Source organism: Acomys russatus, chromosome 16 (assembly GCF_903995435.1).
Source record: "Acomys russatus chromosome 16, mAcoRus1.1, whole genome shotgun sequence".
Classification (NCBI taxonomy): Eukaryota; Metazoa; Chordata; class Mammalia; order Rodentia; family Muridae; genus Acomys; species Acomys russatus.
In genome coordinates this window covers 32,906,456-32,925,343 of record NC_067152.1, presented here as the reverse complement: position 1 = coordinate 32,925,343, position 18,888 = coordinate 32,906,456, and the positions used below count along the sequence as shown (strand labels likewise).

The 18,888-nt window shown below is 41.6% G+C and overlaps 2 protein-coding genes across 3 annotated transcripts in view; one reads left to right on the top strand and one right to left on the bottom strand.

Moving 5' to 3' along the window:
* Smurf2 (SMAD specific E3 ubiquitin protein ligase 2) overlaps positions 1-18,888 on the top strand; it is a 100,143-nt gene that overhangs the window by 71,743 nt on the left and 9,512 nt on the right. Inside the window, exons 10-14 of the mRNA XM_051158918.1 lie at positions 3,229-3,387; positions 7,993-8,188; positions 10,139-10,242; positions 14,256-14,370; positions 17,043-17,221. Of these exons, the coding sequence (XP_051014875.1) occupies positions 3,229-3,387; positions 7,993-8,188; positions 10,139-10,242; positions 14,256-14,370; positions 17,043-17,221 (753 nt within the window). The remainder of the gene's footprint in view (positions 1-3,228; positions 3,388-7,992; positions 8,189-10,138; positions 10,243-14,255; positions 14,371-17,042; positions 17,222-18,888) is intronic.
* On the bottom strand, positions 997-1,367 carry LOC127200561 (ATP synthase subunit f, mitochondrial-like). 2 transcript variants are annotated; one of them, XM_051158920.1, is made up of 2 exons: positions 1,247-1,367; positions 997-1,129 (listed from the first exon to the last, which is right to left on the bottom strand). In XM_051158920.1, the coding sequence occupies exons 1-2, from the start codon at positions 1,365-1,367 to the stop codon at positions 1,101-1,103; spliced, it is 150 nt and encodes a 49-aa protein (XP_051014877.1). In that variant the 3' UTR covers positions 997-1,100. The 2 variants fall into 2 exon arrangements, with proteins under 2 accessions (XP_051014877.1, XP_051014876.1); XM_051158919.1 differs by having other exon boundaries at positions 997-1,367.

Genomic DNA, 18,888 nt, shown 5'->3' with positions numbered 1-18,888 from the left:
ATGTGTCTTTTGCATGGGAAGTTATATTCCTCTAAAATATCATCACTTAGTCGTGCTCGGTGGTGCACGCCTGTAATCCCAGCACTCAGGAGGCAGAGGCAGGCGGATCTCTGTGAGTTCTAGGCCAGTCTTGTCTACAAAGTGCGCCCAGGTTAGCCAGGGCTACACAGAGGAACCCTGTCTCAAAAAACCAAAACGAAAAGCAACAACAAAAGAGTCCGTCTGTATAGCATATCCAGCTTAACTCTTTAGAGACGCTAGAGATGCCCATAGTACCCCGAGAGCTAGTGTCTTAGAGCCTGTGTGGTCAGGGTTTGCATTCCTCTTTAATGCCTGTAATGCACTCTGTTACATACTGACTGAAGTCTTTTTTTTTTTTTTTTTTTGAAACAGGGTTTTTCTGTGTAGCCTTGGCTGTCCTAGACTCACTTTGTAGACCAGGCTGGCCTTGAACTCACAGAGATCCGCCTGCCTCTGCCTACCCAGTGCTGGGCTGACTGAAGTCTTGAAATGTAGACTTGTTTGTATTTTAAGCTGTCTAACTTTTCATCAACAGTAGAATTATTTGTCCTTTGGTTTTTGTAATTGTTTCCCACTTCTAAAAGTTTGATCTAAAGCCAGGCAGCAGTGGTGAATGCCTTTAATTTCTGGAGGCAGAGACAGGTAGCTGTGAGTTTGGGGCCAGCCTGGTCTATAGGGAGAGTTCCAGGACAGCCAAGGCTACACAGAGAAACCCTGTCTTGAAAAACCAGAAAAAAAATTTGATCTAAGAAAATCTACCTGTTGCTCTTAGATAATCTTTCTTCAGTAGCTCATCTTTGCAAATGTGTGCTTTTACTTATTATTTTTTACGTTTCTTTTAAATCTGTACTGCTGGGATTCAAACTGGGACTTCTACATGCAAAACAAGCACTCTACTGTTTAGCTTTCTCTCCTGTTTTTACAGCATTTTTATGCCACATAATTTATAATTTTTTTTTTTTGAAAGAGCCAGTCAGTCACCTTTTATTGGACACTAGTTGTCAGGATATAGAGTCCACCACAGTGGAATTCTTCATGGACGGGGCTGTCAGGCGTGCAGTGCCCTCCGTGGTGACCCCTCAGTGGTACTTCCGTCGCTGCTCATGTTTGAGTTCCTTGTAAGAAATGCAGTAGCTGAAAACCACATAGGCTGCCGGCACCATGGTGATCCCCGAGATGCTGCCTTTCTGAACGTTAATGTACTTGTTGTAGTACTGGTCATAACCTCGCCGGAAGGCTCCTCCAGTCCCACTGGGGGTGAAATTCCGCATCAGGTTCCAGCTTGGCAGCTCTCCAAGTTTAACCTCCATGAGCTTCTTGTCCTTCAGTGGCATGAGCGACATCATCTTGCAGTCCTCGTTTATAATTATTTTTAATTTTGTGTATATAGGTTTTTTTTCCTGCGTGTTTATCTGTGTACCACATGCATGCCTGGTGCCCATGGAGGCCAGAAGAAGAAACTGGATCTCCTAGAACTGGCATTACAATGGTTATGAGCCACCATGTAGATAGGAGTGAAACCCAGCCCTATTGGGATAGCAGCCAGTGCTCTTAAGCTAAGCCATCTCTCCAGCCTTTGTTTAAATATCACACCTTACAGTCTCTATATTTGGAGATCTAATTCTATGGCTTTCTGTTTGCACCTGCTGTCACTGGTGCTCACTTCTAAAGTTTTCATTGATTTCAGCCTGTGAGGTTCTTACTTAAATGTGATGTGGTGTGGTGTGGTTTTTTTGTTTGTTTGTTTGTTTGTTTTTGAGGAAAGATTTCAGTATGTAGCTCTAGCCGGCCTAGAACACACAAATTCACCTGCTTCTGCTGAGATTAAAGGTGTGTGTGTCATTTGTCTTGCTTTCTTTCTTAGATGACACAATCTTGCTGTATTCCCTAGGCTGGCTTGACCTTGTGCCCTTCCCTCTTCCTCAGCCTCTGGCTGCTGGAGTTACTATTGTATGCCACCATGCCTGATAGATTACTTGATATTTATTGGTTGGCATTCTCTGGACCTAAGATGGGAATTTTGGAAGTTTTTCTAGTATTGCTTCTCCCCTTTGAGCTCTCAGCTTGAGAAATTCTAGCTCTCCTGTGCCCACCTTGGTGCTGAGCTGAATTCAGGTCCAGCACCAAGTCAGTTTTTTGTTGTTGCTGTGACTTTGAGGTTCTAAGGACTGCCTTGCCTCTTCTGTGGTGGTCTATAAGCTCTAGTTGTTCTGCAGCAGAGGGGTCTCTGGGATCATTTTAAGCAGAAGGCAGAATTAATGTTTGAAGAAATCCCTGAGAGCTGGAAAATGGCCTCAGTAGATACTGAACATCCTCACATGCAGCTACCAGTATCTTGAGCACTCTGGGATGGTCTCTCTTGGTGGGAGGTGTTGGCCTAGCGGAATGGAGAATTTGCAATACTGTTGCTGATCTATGAGCAGCCAGAAGGACAAGGAAGGACAAGGTTGGGGAGGGCTTAGAGGTTCCATGCTTGTGGGCATAGCACCCCACCAGCCACCTCAGTGAGTTCAGCTGTGGTGTTCTTTATGGCCCTGTACATCCTTACGAGGTATGGCACAGGAGCAATGGCTCTTGTCTGTTAAAAGTACTTACGCTTTTCTTTGTTGTTGCAGTTAAGACTTAAAACATTCTTCTTAAGTATCCTTTCCAGATTTGTCTTCATGCAGTTTATAGATTTTAAAATTCAAAACAGTGTAGTTATTTTGTTTTAAAAAAATACACTGTGATTATTTCCAGGATCAGGACTTTAGTAATGTTCCCAGGTTTGCGTTATTGGAGAGCTTACAAATACTCATGGCATCCACAATTGTTTACACTGACTTTATCATGTAGTAGAGAAAGAAAATATTAAGGAAAACTTCCTTATATCGTTGATGCTTATAAAACAATGCTTCCTGTCAAATATTGAGGTATACTTTATATTGGCAAGTAGTATGATTGTATGAATTTAAAATGTGTATTACATTAAAGCCTAGGAACTTAGTAAAATCCAGACTTATGTGATAAATTCTGAGCCATTTAGGGATTGGGTGTTGGATGTGCAAGTTTCAGAAACCATTGGGAATTAAAGATTCCAGCTGAGTGTCTCAGGTTTCTGAAACAATACATTTTCTCAGACTTGATTGAATTGCTCTGTGTCACATACACTTGCTTGGCTCAGCAGGCTCAGCAATGAGGTATTTCTGTTGTATATTTGTTTTTCAGGGATCTTAGCAACATCAATTGTGAAGAGCTGGGTCCTCTGCCTCCTGGATGGGAGATCCGAAATACTGCAACAGGAAGAGTTTATTTCGTTGACCATAACAACAGAACGACACAATTTACAGATCCTCGGCTTTCTGCTAACTTGCACTTAGTTTTAAAGTAAGTTCTGAAACAGTACATGTGAAAATACTAGTCTAAACTTGAGGACATATATGTGTTTTTTATAATAAGTGTGAAAATATCTGCTCTCTTAAATTCATAATATTGATTTTTTTTTTTTTAAATGATGATGAGCTCTCAAGGGATCGTCCAGGATGGCCTTGAATTACTGGAATAGCCTGGCAGATCTTCCCGCTACTACTGCTTCAGTGTTGGGACTATAGACTTGAGCCACCATGTCTGGCTATAATTTATTTTTACTGATGAGAGTATATGAAAGAGAATGAGAGGTTTTACTCTGAAATAAAACTTGTCTTATTTTCACTCTACTTAAACAGGAATCAGTACTAAAATGTCAGGAAGAAGTATGCATGAGAAGTGCTCAAGCATGAATGCTGTTTACAGAGGCCTTAGCTTGACCAGATGTTGAGGCTGAGCAGGCTGGGTTGCCATCTTATCACTTACAGCTGATAATAGTGATTGACAGATGTCTCAGTAGACCTTGCTAGCTGGAAAGTGTTCTTTGTTCCTTGCATGTATTAACAGTTTCTTCCAGGTAGAGAAACCATTTCTGTAGATGAGGGAACAAGCAGAGGTTGACTTTCCTTTCTGTAAGTTTCCCGACATGAAGGGCTTATTCTAGATTCAGACCTGTCAGTCCTTTGGTCTCTGTCAGTCCTTTGGTCTCTGTTGGTGTCTATGCTACATGTTTTGTGGTTTGTTTGTACCATATGTGCGTCCTTTGCTTTTCTCTCTAATTGTCTGTTTTACCCTAACCTCAGTACTTACTGACATTGCCTTCTGAGGAAGCAAGAAAAAAGGAAAAGAAATGGGAGCTTCAGCAACAGCAAAGTAGCAGTGTGTCTTTGTCACCAATTCTGGTAAAGACACTTGGGTAGTGGTGTAGCAACCAGCCATGGCTGTTTTGTCTTAGAATCTCGAGAACAAGGTTCTTTATATCTACAGAGAAACTTACTTTAGTGTCTCTAAATAAATACTACCTGCTCTGCTTTCTTCATTAGTGTATGCAATAACTACTTACTATGTTAAATGTTAGAATAAAATAAAACTAAGTAATAATGGTCAAGATGACCTTTGGAAATATTCTTGCTTCGTTAGTCTTTTCAGTAGAATCAACAGGGTAAATGTAAATGAGAGCTGGCTACCACATGTTTAGAATAATACAAAAAAATTTAACACGTGTGTCTTTGTTTCTTCTTTGAATATTTATAATTACCCTGTCAGACTCATGTTAGTAGACCTTTTTAATTGTGGCTAGATGGTAAAACCTTAGTTATAAATGAAATTCACAAGTATTTGTAAACACTTGAAAAAATGACAGGAAGGCCGGACATGGTGGCGTAGGCCTTTAATCCCAGCACTCAGGAGGCAGAGGCAGGCTGATTGCTGTGAGTTCGAGGCCAGCCTGGTCTACAAAGTGAGTCTAGGACAGCCAAAGCTACACAGAAAACCTGTTTTGGGAAGAAAAAGAAAAAGAAAAAAATGATAGGCTGTTAATCTGTACATTAAGATCTACAGCCTAAATAGCAAAAATAGTACAGTGTGCAGTCTATTCTTTGATTAACAGTGCTCTGGTACCCTAGTATAATGTAGAATCAAAGCATCACAAAATTTTTTTAGGGCTATGAGATGGGTCATTGGGTAAAAGTGCTTGCCACCAAGCTTGAGATCGCTCGCTCTCTGAAGCTCACATGGTAGAAGGAGAGGACCAACTCCTACAGGTTGTCTTCTGACCTCCCCACGGACATGATGGCACAGCCATGCCCTAAATAAATCAATGTAATAAAGTATTTTTATTTTCAACTTTAATATGTAAGGGCAGCTTTTCCTGAGTAGTAAAGTCCTTTCAGACTTTTACTAACACTTTGGTGAGTCCTTGGTACTACTGACTTTGTTTACCCATCTGTTCACCCTCCCTGGCCTTGCCTTTTTTATGGAATACCCTAGTAAAGGGTCTAAAATGTCTTGAGATTTTGTCTTCTGAACACCCTGATCTTTCCCATGTGGTTCTGTGTGGTGTGCTATGCATCTATATTTTAAAAACTATATTTTTAAAAAAACTTTCAGTAGCTTAAAAAAACAAAAATTGCATATGTGATGATATTTTTTGTTTTGGGGAGTTTTGTTTTGTTTTGTTTTGAGATAGGGTTTTGCTGTGTGTGTTTAGCCCTGGCTGACCTGGAACTTACTGGGTAGACCAGGCTGGCCTTGAACTCATAGAGGTCTACCTGCCTCTACCTCTTGAGTGCTGGAATCAAAGGCATATGTCACCACAGCAGGTCTATGATGTTTTCAATTTTATTTTGTTGTGATATTTGTTTGGAGATAAGGTTTAGCTTTGTTGCTCGGGCCTGGTTTTATAATCCAGGTTGGCTGTGAACTTTTTATTCCCTTGCCTCAGCTTCCCAGGTGCTACTCTAGAGTCTTTAATTTTCATTTTCCTAACTATTGATATGGTAAGCTTATTTTTCCTGTGTGTGTTATTTTGAGACCATCCCAGGCTGGTCCTAAACTCACTGTGTGGCCTTAAGCAGTCCTTAAACTTGAGACCGGAGCTGGAGTAGCTAGCCTACACCCCCAGGCCTGGCTGGATACACTGTTACCTTATTTAATAGCACTAGCATGGTGTGTTTGTTTCAAAACAGCGTCTCCAAGTAGCCCAGTGTGGCCTTGAACTTACTATGTAGCAGAGAATGACCTGGCTTCTAATATGGGGTACCATGCCTAGCTTATAATGTGGGTTTTATTCCTGTGTATAATTTTTTAAGCCTATATAGTCAGGGAGGGAGGGAGGATGGGTGGATGAGTGTTTGTGGCAAAAAATGTTCTTGGAGTAAATAATAAAATAATGAAATTAGTTTAACTATTAGTCTGAGTTTCAGGGAGCTGTTATATATGAATTATATATAATCTTAAACATTTGTAGATTACTTTGATGTTAAGTTTTTTTTTTTTTTTCCTCTTTTTCCTGTTTCAACATTTTAGGAAGTGAGGGGAAATGTAGACTGCTATGCAAATTATGTAGAGGGTAATTATCTAAGCCGGGGGGGGGGGGGGGGGGCGGGGAAGAGTGGGCAAGTTTCATTTTAGAGTGGAATCTTTAGTTTAAACTAAGAAGTGTCAGGAATTGCTTTTTGGTTGTTTGAGACAGGATTTCTCTGTGTAGCCTTGGCTGTCCTGGATTCACTTTGTAGACCAGGCTGGCCTTGAACTCACAGCAATCTGCCTGCCTCTGCCTCTCCCTCTGCCTCTGCCTCTGCCTCCTGAGTGCTGGGATTAAAGGTGTGCGCCACCACTGCCTGCCAGGAATTACTTTTTTGAGAGAAGCAACAGGAGAAGTTGCTTGTTAGAAATCTGCAGTAGGTGTGATGCCTGTGGTGATGCACATGAGGGCAGCCTATAGTTGTGGTGTGGGCGCCTGAACCTCCCTCAGTTCTCTCCTTCAGAGTCCCTCCTGATATGCTGTGGTTACTCCCTGAAAAGGGGATGTTAAAGTTAAATATTTCCTATGTTTGATGCCTCAGCATATAATCTACAAATGTCAGGATACAACAAAACTAAATGATTACAAAATATTCTCATCAGGGCTCAGTAAATCACCTGGCCAAGGACACATGCCCTTCTCAGAAATCCCTTTTTGAAAAATAATCTTGTTTGAAGAGCATACTTTATACAATTAAACAAACAACAGAAACCCGAGTGGTTAAAATAACTAACACTGACTCTTCTTGTTGTGCCCTGAGCACACAGAGTAAGCATTTCTCCTGCCGTCCACATTCAGTCCAATGTTGATCAGTAAGAAAAATGAGCGCCAAGTCAGTTCCACAGCTTTCCCAGAGCCGCATAAAAACTGCTGGAGCTGGGATTTGAGTTCAGCCCGACTGTGGAGGGTCTTTCCCCTCTTCCTCTTCCTGTTCTCATCCTTTAACACTAATCCTGTTTTGAATAGTGTCACAGAAATTCTACCTTATAAGTAAAAGGAAACTTAAAAACAACTGTGAACAAAGATTACAACTTCAGTCTTTACTGTTTGTCAGGCTCATTTATTTCAAGAAAATAATTTGCTTATAAGGTTTTTAGATAATGCTCAGAGGCCTTACAGGCAGCAGATAGGCATCCCCTCTGTTTTCTGATCAGTGCTAACATCACCACTTATATAACTACCCCTTACAGGCCCAAGCATAGCTAAGGAGACAGGCCGCTTCACTGTATTCTTATTCTTGTGGATTTGACTGAAACAGGTGTAGGAGGAAGAATCTCCACCAAGTTGCCACTTTAGACGCCAGTTTGGTTCTTCCAGAAAAATAGACTCTAGATGACAATGAGTACTTAGCATCCGCCTGAATTTTAAGTTGGATGGTGGGATGATGTAGGTAGAGAAAATGGTATCTGAACAATTGTTCTTAGTATCTGTATAAGGCTTTATGAATAGAACCTTAGTAACCAGTTCTGTCAGGCTGATGATACGCCCCAATAAGGCTTAGACATTACTAGATCTCTTTTATAGGCTGGTGCTGGTTTAAATATAGAATTGCAGTCTTTTATGTTTTAAAGTACTTTGATAATATTTCTGTTTATTTCCAGTCGACAGAATCAGTTGAAAGACCAACAGCAACAGCAAGTGGTGTCCTTGTGTCCTGATGACACTGAGTGTCTGACAGTGCCAAGATATAAGCGAGACTTGGTTCAGAAACTAAAGATCTTGCGGCAAGAACTTTCCCAACAACAGCCTCAAGCTGGCCACTGCCGTATTGAGGTGTCTAGGGAAGAGATTTTTGAGGTAAGTATATAGGCTTTAATATCAGTGAAAAGAAAATTAAGTTTAGTGTTCTACTCTTTTTTGTTTTTGTTTTTGTTTTTTGTTTTGTTTTGTTTTGAGATAGTCTCACTGTCGTTCTGGCTCTCCTGGAACTCCATATTGACGAGGCTGTTCTCAGACATCTGCCTCTAACTCCCTCCCTAGCTACTGGGGTTAAAGATATTCGCCATCATGCCTGGACTTCATTTTACTCTTTCTAAGGATACATTTGCAACTCATAACTGATTAGAGTGAAAGTATTCTCATTAATCTCTCCTCTCCTCTCCTCTCCTCTTCTGTTTCTCCCCTCTCCCCTCCCCTCTCCTCTCTTTCCTATTCCCCTCTCCTCCCCTCCCTGCTCCTCTCTCCTTTTCTCCAAGACAGGGTTTCCCTGTGTAGCCTTGGCTGCCCTGAAACTCACTCTGTAAACCAGGCTGGCTTCAAACTCATAGAGATCTGCCTCCTGATGAGCTTTGTCTCTCAAAGCAGTCTCTCTGGCTTTGCTTATAGTTGTCATTTGCATTTCAAAGTGATAAAAAGTGCTTTTTTCCACCTGGAAAGGACTGTTGCAGTAGCCAGTGAAAACAGGTTCAAGTAGGTGATGCTCGTGCACTGGAAGCATCCAGAAACCCCAGATTGCCAGTCTTGGGAGTCAGAGGCATCTTTCTCAGAGGCTCTGCAGGTGCACTCAGGCTGGGATCACAGGCATGGCCAGGGTTAGACTCTTAGAACTCCTTGAGGGAGACATGCCTTATACATCTGTCATGCTGGGCTTTGTGGTCAAGAACATAAGAACTGGGGGCTAGAGAAATAGCTCAGCAGTTAAAGGCACTTATTCTTCCAGAGGACTTGAGTTAAGTTACAGCATCCATGTCGATGACACACAGCCACCTGTAACTCAGGATTCAGGGGATGCAGTGACTTCAGTGGACACTCATACATGCACGTGGATAAAAATAAAAATAAATTTAAAAGTCCCTAGCTAGAGAATTTCATCTTCCTATCATCGTCCAAAAGTAACTTCTTCTTTGGGTAGTCTTTATGGTGAAGGTTGTGAAGATTAAGGCAGTTTTAGAAGCAGACTTGCACTGGCCAGTGGAATAAGTTTAAGGCATTTGTTGGCCATTGGAGACTACAGTGGTCACATTGATGTTAGTGCTGAGTACACCAGACAGATAACCACCAGCATTCAAGCACCCATCACCTTAGATAAACTCTCTGTTGTCTTGTTACACAGAGGCTACCAAGGGAGCAAATAAATCAGATCCTCAAACCATGCTCGAGGCACTGGATTTGTCTTAGTACCTGTGTCCAAGAAGCTGCTGTTGATGGCCAGTATTGGCCATGGCTACCCTGAGCAGCTTTACCATGGCGGCCTTTGATGCTATTTCCATAGCTATAGCTAGAAACATATGTTTACCAAGTCTTCCTGATTGTCTTATAAAACTTACACTAGGGTATCTGTATAGAAGAGCCAGGATCAAACTTTTGGTTACCATGAAGGGATTTTAAACAAGAAAAAGAAAGTGAATTAAACCCATTGAGAGAGAGGGGGGGGGGGGGGGGGGAGAGAGAGAGAGAGAGAGAGAGAGAGAGAGAGAAAGGCATGTTCCACTATACCTAGCTATATAATCTCAGCACTCAGGAGTTAAAGGCAGGCGGTTCTCTGCGAGATCAAGGCCAGTCTAGTCTGCATAGCAAACGCCAGGCTATCCAGAAGCCAACATTGTCTACATAGGGTGTTCAAGACCAGCCTGTGTAATTAATATCGTACTAATTATTTTTACTTGTGTTTTTTTAGAACTGTGCTTATTTTATACTTAATTTTCTACTGGTGCCTCTGACTTAGTTTTGTGAATTGGAGGGAAGTTAAAATTTTAAATTAGAGGCTAATGTACCTGATGGTTGTAGTATATTAAAATTATTTTTCAGGAATCATATCGACAGGTCATGAAAATGAGACCAAAAGATCTCTGGAAGCGGTTAATGATAAAATTCCGTGGAGAAGAAGGCCTTGACTATGGAGGGGTTGCCAGGTAAAGACTTGACAGTAAACAGTACATGGATTTACTTACTTAGTTATGATCTGTGTATTTTGCATGTGTATACAGATGTACCATGTGCATGCAGTGCCCAAGGAGCCCAGAAAAGGCTGTTAGATTCCCTGGAACTGGAGTTGTGAACCACGCCAGGGTCCTCTGCAGGAGTAAATAGTGCTCTTTTTTGGGAGGGGGCAGGGTTGGTTTTTCGAGACAGGGTTTCTCTGTGTAGCCTTGACTGTCTTGGACTCGCTTTGTAGACCAGGCTGGCCTCGAATTCACAGTGATCCACCTGCCTCTTGAATGCGGGGAGTAGACATTGCTCTTAACTGATGAACCATATGTTCAGTCCCTATATAGATCTTTATACTAAACAAAATTAAGATAACGCCTGTACCTTGGAAGTGTCATGAACATTCAAGTATAAAACTCCCAGTGTTTGCAACACAGATGAAATCCCAGTGGAGTTATCCACTATGAGATTACAGTAGCAGAAGCGTAGTTAATACTCAGGATCATGGACGCCTGCAGGACTGTGAAGGACTGGCTGACCTGCATTTTTATGTCTTCCATCTTTGACACATCTTATTTTCTCTGCCTTACACTGTCAGTTTCAAACTTAATGCTGTTTCCCTTGCCATGTTCTTTCATTTGTTTTATTTTGCTAAACAGGGATGCATTATATTTGCTCACTTGTACACATGTTATGTCTCACAGTAGTCCTTATTTTAATAGAAAGGGTATTGTATGTTTCTGCTACATTCTTAATCATACGTTGAATCTAACATATTTCTGATAGGTTATTTCTTTTATTAAAAATTTTAAATTAAGCTGGGCGTGGTGGTGCAGCCCTTGAATCCCAGCACTCGGAAGGCAGAGAGGCAGGCGGATCGCTGTAAGTTCGAGGCCAGCCTGGTCTACAAAGTGATTCCAGGACAGCCAGGACTACTCAGAGAAACCCTGTCTCAAAAATCCAAATAAATAAATAAATAAATAAATAAATAAATAAATAAATAAATAAATTGAAACATAATTGCATCACTTTCCTCCTTCCCTCCAGCCCCTCTCATGCCTCCTTAAATTGATAGCCTCTTTTTCTTTATTACTGCTATATATTTATATAAGTGCATTACTGTATAACTACAGCATGCTGAGTGTGTATGGTTTCAGGCCTGACCAATGTGTGTTGTATAACCAGTTGGGCTCATCCCTAGAAAAGCTAATACTCAGTCTTTCAGCAGTCATTACCTGTAGTACTTTGTCGAGGGTTGGGCTCCCATTAGATTTCCCCATTCCATGTTAGTGTGACTATTGATATAATCACTCAGGTCCTGTTTAGGCAGCCATGTTTGGCAGTGTCGTGGCTATAGCTTCCCTGTCTTTTCCAAAAGGCACATTCCACAGCAGACTTACTGGTCCTCTGTCTCTTACAGTCTTCCTGCCATCTCTTCTGAAATCTTCATTGTAGAATGTATTGTAAATGTATCCACTGAGGCTGGGTTCCGAATGTCCGTTTATCTCTACATTGTGACCAGTGGAGCTTGTCTACAGTTGTCTCCATTTGCTATGAAAGAAAGCTTCGTTGATGAGGGCTGAGAGTTGCACATATACGTGGGTAAAAAGATAAATTTTAGAATGAAATTAGGAATTATGCTGATCTGGCAAAGTGGTGGTAACAGGTTCTCTTTTAAGATCCATGACTTTGCCAGGTGGTGGAGGCACACGCCTTTAATCCCAGCACTTGGGAGGTAGAGGGAGGCGGCTCTCTGTGAGTTTGAGGCCAGCCTCGTCTACAATGAGAGTCCTGGACAGCCAGAGCTCTATTACACAGAGAAACCTTGTCTTGGTGGGGAGAGGGAACCCAAACATCCAGAAACAACAACAACAACAAAAATCCATGACTTTGCTGGGCAGTGGTGGCTCATGCCTTTAATCCCAGCACTCAGGAGGCAGAGGCAGGCAGATTTCTGTGAGTTTGAGGCCAACCTGGTCTACAGAGTGAGTCCAGGACAGCCAGGCCTCCACAGAGAAACCCTGTCTCGAAAACCCAAAAAGATCCATGACTTCATTAGCCTCTAGTAGTTGGCTAGGTTTTTTGTGCCAGGCATGAGTTTCCTCTGGTTGAGTGGGCCTAAGGTCCAGCCATGCAGCGGTTAGTTATCACTAAGGCAGGAGTACCACCATTGTACTTTTATGAATATCCTGCCATCTGGTCATTGTTACAGTTCATGGCTGTCACAGCTGGGTAGACTATTGATTGCTTCCCTTTCTTGACAGCTTGCATAGTACTTGATGGTATCATGAAAACAAGACTATAAGGCAGAGGCATTTGGGTTAGATCCAGCTCAAATCCTCTGAGTCCTAGCTCTTAAGTGTGCAGTGTCTTCAGCTATAGGGGTTTACTTTTCAGTCTCTGAGAGGCAACCAAGGGCAACAGCAATAGTCTCTATTATTTTGGGAGTCACTTAGACTACGCTGACTAACAACTTCAACAGAAATTTCAAATGCCTGCTACTGAGGTTTTTAGTAAGCTAGTCTATGGCTCTTGTAGGGGAACATTGTCAGCCCAAGTGGCATAACTTTGTCTGTCTGTCTACTCATATATGCTTACGTGTATTATGTATAATTTTAAGTAAATGTGAAATGGTTTGATTTCTCGAGGCTTCACCAAACATGCTTTGTGTTATTGTTGCACCTTCCTTTCCAATTAGACTCCCACTCCATTTCCCCATTTCCCCCTTTGTATCAGCTGTATCCTGCTATCTCTCTCTCAAGCCCTCCTCCAACCCTCATTGGTCTCTCTTACTTGGCTAGTTTCTGCAGCTACTCCAGGTTACATACTTAGATCTGAAGATTTAAAGCTAGGAATCACAACATGCACAGCGTTTGTCTTTCTGGTTCTGGGTCACCTTATGCCATATAATCTTTTCTAGGTCCATCCACTTACTTGTATAGTTTAGATTAAAAAAAAAAAAGAATCTGTCTTGCATATTAATTTTAAGACTTTAATTTCTTTTTTAACATATTTATTTGATTGCACATGAATAAAACAAACTACATACAGCAGAGAGAACCATGAGACAATCATGAGTTATATAAATGTTACATTCATAGTGATTTGGCTATTTATATTTGTCAAACTTGAAATAAACATCTTTCCTATCTTGTTGGGTCTAAATTTCTGAATGAAATTCAATATCTATCATATCTCATCTCTATTAATTTAAATCCTTTATCTTGATCTAAAAAGATCTTATCCCCTAACCAACTAAACTTGATTGTAAAACTAAACTATCTGGTCTTCAATGCCCCTCAGAGACTTGAGAGGGAATAAAACTTAAATGCCTGAGTGAACCAGTAGTGCAGGTTAGCAGCTTCCTTAAGAATCTAGTATAAGTCTTCCTGATAGAAACAGATATCTAGATGGTTTATCATGGGTTATTGATCTTATTTAGCAGTGTAAGTGATGCACTCTAGGGCTGCAGCAGCATCTTATGAGCAACTGAACATGTAGACAGTACCTTTATACTCACTGATGCTAAAGCATAACAAAATTGCTCCAAATTATGAGCAATAACTGTGTAATAATTAAGTTTATTTGCTTTCTAAACATTCATTTTCTCTAGTGATTTTATAGAACCACAGTTAGTACTGTATTTTATGTTAATGTAAAAGAACTGTGGAAACTGGGCATGGTGGAGCTTGCCTTTCATCGCAGCACTTGAGGCAGAAGCAGGTGGAACTCTGTGAGTTTGAGGCCTGCCTGGGTAAAGTCCAACAGGTTAAATCGTTTGCCATGCAGTCCCAGTTCAGTCCCCAAACCTATATGAAAATGAAAGGAGGACACTAGCTCCACAGAGTTGTCCTCAGACCTCCACATGTGTGCCATGGCACATGTGTTCACACACATATACGTACCTATAATAATAAAGTTTTTAAATGAAAAAATATATTTACTAGAGTGACTACTGCATATCTTAACTAACAAATTGCTTTACCTTGTTTTCTAGGGAATGGTTGTATCTCCTGTCGCATGAAATGTTGAATCCTTACTATGGTCTCTTCCAATATTCCAGAGATGATATCTACACATTGCAGATCAATCCTGACTCTGCAGTTAATCCGGTATGAGCTGTACTCACAGTAGTGTGAATGTGCTGGGACCCCCTCGGCTCTCATCTCTAAATGACACTGTGATTATCACAGAGGAATCATTTGGCTGATCATGGCCACACCCTCTAAGTCAACAGTTCCTCTTCCTGAAACTTGTCCCCGTAAATGAGTATAGCCATGTGCTGCATTGGGACACTAGGCTATCTGCTATTGATTATTCCTCATTGGACACACCACAGTTGTCCATACAGAGGATTGATTAAATTATGATATACAACAGTGTAAATGGGGTTGGGCGGGGTGGCGCACGCCTTTAATCCCAGCATTTGGGAGCCAGAGGCAGGTGGATCTCTGAGTTCGAGGCCAGCCTGGTCTACACAGTGAGTCCAGGACAGAGAAACCCTGTCTAAAAAAACAAAAACAAAAAACAATGTAAGTGGTTGTTCTTGATCTGGGTCTAGTGGTGTATTATGCTTGCAGTCACATCACTTGAAGGGCTGAGGCCAGACTGGACTGCATAATGAGACCTGGTTCCAAAGTAAAAGAAAGAAACCAAACAAACATGGATTATGAAATTAGAAAGACGTGGAGTCTCTGGGTTTGCAGGCTCATACCTGAGATCCCAGTGCTTTCCAGGCTAAGCCAGCAGGTCACACAAGGTCTAGGCTGACCTGCTTCTTACAGGCAGGACAGCTTGTGTTATGAGACCCCGTCTCTGAAAGCAAACAAAAAGATGTAGAACCATTCTTTTCATATAAGTTAATGTCTTTGTGACTATAGGATAATTAATTCATTGTCTTAAACGTCAAGTATTTTACTGTTTAAAATTAACAGTAGGCCGGGCGTGGTGGCACACGCCTTTAATCCCAGCACTCGGAAGGCAGAGGCAGGCAGATCTCTGAGTTCAAGGCCAGCCTAGTTTACAAAGAGAGTTCCAGGACAGCCAGGGCTATTACACAGGAAACCCTTCCTTGAAAAACAAAAAAGAGGAAGAGTTTGCACCTTAGAAAAGGGTTATGAGAGGTACAGGAGACCCTGTATATTAAGCTTTAATTATGCTTTTTAAATCCTGCAGTACATTGTTAAACACTTAAAAGTTAAGGCTGGGGCTGTTGCTCAGTGGTAGTGTTCTTGACTAGCGTTTGTGAGGCCCTAGGTTTGATCCTTAGCACCAGCTTCCCTCCAAATGTTATAATTAATGCTAATTTGTTGCTTTCTAATTAAATCTGTTATGTTTTCAAACAAGGGCATACTATGAGATTAAAAAGTATGAGATAAAGATGTGTGTTCATTGTATGTTAAGTGATGTTAAGTGAAATAATAATGTAATACAGCTTTGGTAGATACCTTAAGAGAAAACATTAAAATATCTGCACCATAAAAGTGACAATCATTTCCTCTGGGTGTTACATATAAGATAAAACAAATTTTAAGATGATATTAAAGAGTACTTATTAGGGCCAGTGTGGTGGTGATCGCTGTGAGTTCGAGGCCAGCCTGGTCTACAAAGTGAGTCCAGGACAGTCAAGACTACACAGGGAAAACCAAAAAAAGAGATGATATTAAAGAGTACTTATTAGGGCCAGCTGTGGTGGTGCACGCCTTTAATCCCAGTACTCAGGAGGCAGAGGCAGGCGGATCCCTGTGAGTTTAAGGCCAGCCTGGGTCTACAAAGCAAGTCCAGGATAGCCAAGGCTACACAGAGAAAGCCTGTCTCGAAAAGGGGGAAAAAAAAAAAGTAGAAAAAGAGTGCTTATTAGGGGGCTGGAGAGATGGCTCAGAGTTTAAGAGCACTGGCTGTTCTTCCATTGGTCCCGAGTTCATTCCCAGCAACCACATGGTGGCTCACAACCATCTATAATGGGATCTGGGGCCCTCTTCAGGTGTGCAGGTGTACATGCAGGTAGAGAACTGTATATATAATAAGTAAATCTTTTAAAAAGGTTAAAAAATAAATAAAGACTACTTATCAAATGGAAAAGAAAAAGAATTTAAAAAATACAGATATGCAACCAAGCAAACAATATGGTAAAAGAATAGCTGTGTGGTGGCATTGGCTCATCAGGCAATTCTTTATTAAGGCAAAGCTGCCCATCTGCCTGTCATCTGACCTTAGTGGCTGCTTCCCAGGAGTAGACCCAGACCTTGGGTCTCATTGCCTTGCTGTCCTCAAGGGTACTCTCTCTTCATCCTGTCTTTACCTCCAAATGTGGACCAGTCCTACAGGGACTAGTTAATTTCTGTATACACAGTAGTTGGTGAACTAATCCAAATGTGATACAAAATCCATGGTGTCCTGAAGCCCAGTTTGTGGCTAGTCAAGGAAGCAAGGTATTAGGATTAAAAGCTTTATTTCTTGACAAGACATTCAGAGAACAGGACATACAAGTAGCTTCACACAGGTTTGTAAAGGAATGGTTTTCTAAAGGGCTTTTGCCCAGAGAGAGGCATGGGCAGGGTGGCCTTGTACCTGAATCTCAGCAATGGGGAAAGTGAGACAGGAGAATCATAAATTCAGGGACAGCCTGGGCTACAAGTGAAGCCCTATCTCAGAAACAAAACAAAACAAAACCAAGAAAGAAGGGGAAAATGCTGCTTATTTATTTATTTTTATTAAGACAACTTCCTGGACAGTTTCTAAGTTGAGCATTTATATCTTGTTTGGTTTTTTCTTTTCATTTCAGGAACATTTATCCTATTTCCACTTTGTTGGAAGAATAATGGGAATGGCTGTATTCCATGGACACTATATTGATGGTGGTTTCACATTGCCTTTTTATAAACAGTTGCTTGGGAAGTCAATTACTTTGGATGACATGGAGTTAGTTGATCCAGACCTTCATAATAGTTTGGTGTGGATACTGTACGTATTGATTCTTATATCTGTCTGTTTATCATATTAGCATCTGAACCTTTAAAAAGATACAAGCTAGGAGCTGGAGAGATGGTTCAGTGGTTAATGGCGCTGATTATTACTCTTGTAGAGGATCTAAGTTCCGTTCCCAGGACTCTTCATGAGGCAGATCATGATGCTCCAAGGGATCTGATGCCCTTTTCAGCTTTTGCAACCACCTGCACACACACAGTCTACATACATAAAGCCAACTTAGCGCGCGCGCGCGCGCGCGCACACACACACACACACATTTTTAGGAAACCTTAAAAAAACAAAGCAGAAACCACTAAGGAGGTTCAGCAGTTAGGGCATGCACTGATCTTGAATAGGACTTGCACCCTGTTAGGGAGCTCACAGGCCCTGGAACTCCAGTCTAAGACTTTGCCTGGCCTTTGGGCACCTGTACTCATACACAGGCACATGCATACAGTTAATAATGAAATTAAACCCTAAAAATACAGGCTACATCTAATAGTTCATCCTTATAAAGCCCGCACTTGGGAGCCTGAGGAGAGGCATGAAGTCAAGACTAGCCTCCACAACATGCTGACACCATATCTCAAAAAGAGAAAGCTGGGCCTGGAGAGATGGCTCAATTGTTAAAGGCTAGGCTCACAACCAAAGATATAAGAGAAAGCTGGAGAGAGGCCGCAGTGGCTAGGAGCACTGGCTGCTCTTTATAGCAGTCCTGGGATCGATTCCCAGCACTCACTTGGTGGCTCACACCTGTGTGTAGCTCCAGTTCCAGGGGATTCATTGCTTTTTCCTGGCTTCTTCAAGCACTAGGCACACATGTAGGCAAAATGCTCATACATACAAAGATATAATAATACATTTTTAAGAAGCAGACAATAAAACAAAAAGATACCTTTCAAAACTAATGTACTTATTTTTTTTTATTTGAAATAGGCACAGAAAATGTGTGGTTTGTGATAAAACTATGTAAGAAATCCTCCACCCACCTTACCCTATGGCCACCCGTGGTCTACTGTTCCCTGCACTTCTAAGATTCCTGAAGGTTAGGAGACTAGGGCTGCATGAATGCGAGGCAAGGAAGGGCTTTATCTCTGAGATACATCTCCAGCCCATGTTATTACTTTAAAAGATTCTTACAGTATTTATTTTATGTCTATGGGTGCTTTGCCAGCATACATGTTTGTACACCTAGTGTGTACAGTGTCTGAGGAGGCCAGAAGAGGGTGTCACATACCTTGGAACTGAAGTTACACATGTACACCCACGTTTGAGTCCATTTTGTGTTGCCAGTATGTGTCTGTGTGTAGGGCACGTTACTTGGGATTAGATACCCTAGGTGGGGACTCATCCCTAGAGAAAAGTGATTCTTTTCCTCTCAGCAGTCACTGATCTCCTGTAGCTTTTCATCTGGTTTGGGAGTCTAAGAGAGTTTCCGCATGCATGTTGCTACTGCCTGGGCCCACTGAGGCATATCTCCAGCCTCTGTCATTGCTTTAGGAAAAAAAAAAAGTATGTTGTGTGTATGTGTGTGGGGAGTGGGCACAGAAGCACCTGAGGCCTGTACAGGACAGGATAGCTGTGGAAGTGAGTTCTTCCGCAGTCAGGCTGTGGGCCTGCACTGAGCACTTTTCCACAATGAGTCATCTGACCTGTCCTAC

What these genes read in the sequence shown, in the direction of transcription:
- LOC127200561 (XM_051158919.1), bottom strand. Translation starts at nt 1,367, where the DNA reads ATGATGTCGCTCATGCCACTGAAGGACAAGAAGCTCATGGAGGTTAAA.